This window comes from Frankliniella occidentalis, unplaced genomic scaffold (assembly GCF_000697945.3).
Source record: "Frankliniella occidentalis isolate FOCC.00 unplaced genomic scaffold, Focc_3.1 Scaffold223, whole genome shotgun sequence".
NCBI lineage: Eukaryota > Metazoa > Arthropoda > Insecta > Thysanoptera > Thripidae > Frankliniella > Frankliniella occidentalis.
The window spans coordinates 393,602-396,158 of NW_026267349.1; the positions used below are offsets into that span (position 1 = coordinate 393,602).

General features: G+C 57.9%; 1 protein-coding gene across 1 annotated transcript in view; it reads left to right on the forward strand.

The window, feature by feature from the left end:
• Positions 1-522: 522 nt before the first annotated feature.
• The window catches only part of LOC113212342 (inositol-3-phosphate synthase), a 4,980-nt gene continuing 2,945 nt past the window's right edge, over positions 523-2,557 (forward strand). The window contains exon 1 of the mRNA XM_052272760.1: positions 523-760. Within this exon, the coding sequence (XP_052128720.1) occupies positions 650-760 (111 nt within the window). The 5' untranslated portion in view covers positions 523-649. The remainder of the gene's footprint in view (positions 761-2,557) is intronic.

Genomic DNA, 2,557 nt, shown 5'->3' on the forward strand with positions numbered 1-2,557 from the left:
CGTCGACGGCGCGCTCCGCTCGCTCGGCGTGCCTCCCCTGCACCCCGAAGAGGAGGCAGCGCTCGTGGCGGCCCTGCCCGCCGTCCGCGAGGCCGTCGAGAAGGGCGAGTGCTACGCCCGGCAGAGAGCGCTCTAAACAACCACGCCACGCCACGCCACGCCACGCCACGCCACGCCACGCCACGCCACGCCACGCCACGCCACGCCACGCCAAGCCACGCAACGCACCTGGACCCCTGCTCCGCACTATCGCCGATCACACTCCATACAACGAGGTGGCCGGCGTTGGTCCAGTTGGAGGGCGCGCCGGCGTCAGCTCTTCTGTCGCCCTTCTGCATGTTGTCTGTTCCGCGCCGGTGTCAACGCCCTGCTCCAGACGGAGGCGTGCCCTGCGTCCTGCGCCGCCACCCCTTCCCTTCCCTCCGTGCTGGACCCCTCTCCCTCTCTCTCTCAGACTCTTAGCTCTCTCGCTCCCCCTCCCTCCGCCGGGACTCCCCACCCTGCCCCGCCAAGGCCAGCGCCCTGCTAGCCCCCAGAGCAGCCCACACAAGAGCTCAGGGCGCGGGGAGCAAGCTCAGACCGCCGCCGCCGCCCCGCCGCCACCGACGACACTCCGCCTCGCTCCGCCCGGCACCTCGCCGCCGACACCATGGCGAACATCCGCGTCCTCTCCGACGACGTGCACTACACCGAGGAGCACATCCTGGCCAAGGTCCAGTACGAGACGGCGCACTGCAAGCGGACCGGCGACACAATCCAGGTGAGTGACACAAAAGTCGGCCGGGGACAGACCACGTCGAGCCACATCTCCGGACACGTGGGCGTAGATAGGGTGGTGACTAAAAGGATCGACGGCAAAGTTGGGCCAACAAGGAAAAGGCGGGCGTCCTTTGTCGTTGCGACGTGCTCGCGGAATCCAGCTCTCGCGGAGTGAGTGTACTCTGGTCGACCCGCGCCGGACCAGACCTCAAACGCTGACCTCGAGGCCGTGGCCGCCGACTGCGCGCGGCTCGACGGCGACGTTTTAAACCGCGAGCCGCCGCTGACAGCCCCTCAGAAAAGGTGACCGCCGCCGTGTTGGCGAGCGCTTTTGTAGGTTAGGCCCTAGCACTCCCTCGCGCACCCGTGACCTTCAGCCGCGACCACCCACACTCCCGCCCCTCGCTCCCCGCCGAGTCGATCGAAGTCCACCGCCCCCATGCACCCCGGCAGCAGAGCACCGAGCGCGGGACCTTTCGAACCGGTGGAAATAAAGGTTTCTCTGATTCAAGGGGGTTCCACTGAAAAAGTTGTTCCATCAAACCACGATGGAAGTTTTCAATGGAAATTTTAATCAAATCTAACAAATCAAAGCACGTTATTCCCATCGAAATTTTCCTGTGATATGATAGTGTCAATTTTTCAATTTCTATGAACCGCCGTGTACTCAGGATGAGCACACACTTCGGTATACAGTCTTTAGGAGGGGGAAGTAGGAGGGGGGGGGGGGGGGCGTCCCGCGGACATATACCTCAGGGGCCGAGGCTCTGGTCGGGTCGATTGCGGACATTGACGGGAGTATCGAGGGGTTAATGCAGTGAAAGTAGAAGTTGTACACTCCACCTCACGCATACAGAAAGGAATTCTGTACATAACGCGTGGTTACTTGGGGGATATTCTAATACTGCTTCATACACACGCGGGTCTCCAGAGGGCGGCCCTGCCGGCCGGACCGAGCGCATGTGTGTACTGGCTCCTTTACGGTTTCGCCAGCCGATATTATCTTGTTTGTCCAAAGTTCAGGGCATCATGTCCGTCTGTGTGTACGCTTCACACAGGGAGAGAGAGAGAAAGGTCTTTCCACCGAGTGTCCGAGCCGCGGCCGCCCCCCGCCCCTTCACCGCGCCGGCGACCGCGCCCCGGGAAGACCCACGTTGAGCGTCTCACGCTCATTTGTGTATCCAGTCAGCTGTTTTGGATGCGCTTACCAAAACAACCCTGCGCGACGCGGAAGAAAAGAACGGTTTATTGCAGACATAAATACAAGGTGGTTAGGGGAAGTGGAGAACCGTTGTAATGGTTGCAAATAATTTTGGAGAACGGGAAAACCAAGTGTGTGAATGTCGCACACATGTTGGTGTATGAACGCCTTTCGTACATAGAGGTTCAAATTTCAAAGGAAAATTCACACCTTTACTCCCTTCATGTACTCACTTACGTTTCCAGTGCGGTGGGAGAAGAACGATTCACGTCCCTAGCATCTAATTAGTCATTTTATAAGTCCTACTAGTCGACGCAAAATTTTCTGTACGCAACTGGATTGCTTTCAGTTCGTATCGTGACAAACATTAAACGTACTAGTTGCGACCCTTTCGACGAGTTCGCGAGTGGTTCGCCCAAGAAGTTCAAAGTATCTAAAAGCTGGCTGACACTTTTAAGTTACTTATAAATTCTTTTTGTTTAGTCTATATTTTTTTTTTTAAAGCTGGTATCATCTGCTCTCGAGGGCCCGATCTGTGCTATATAGAGAGTGAGGAGGATGAGGGGACTTTGCGCTCTGGTCGAGACAGTCTTTAGG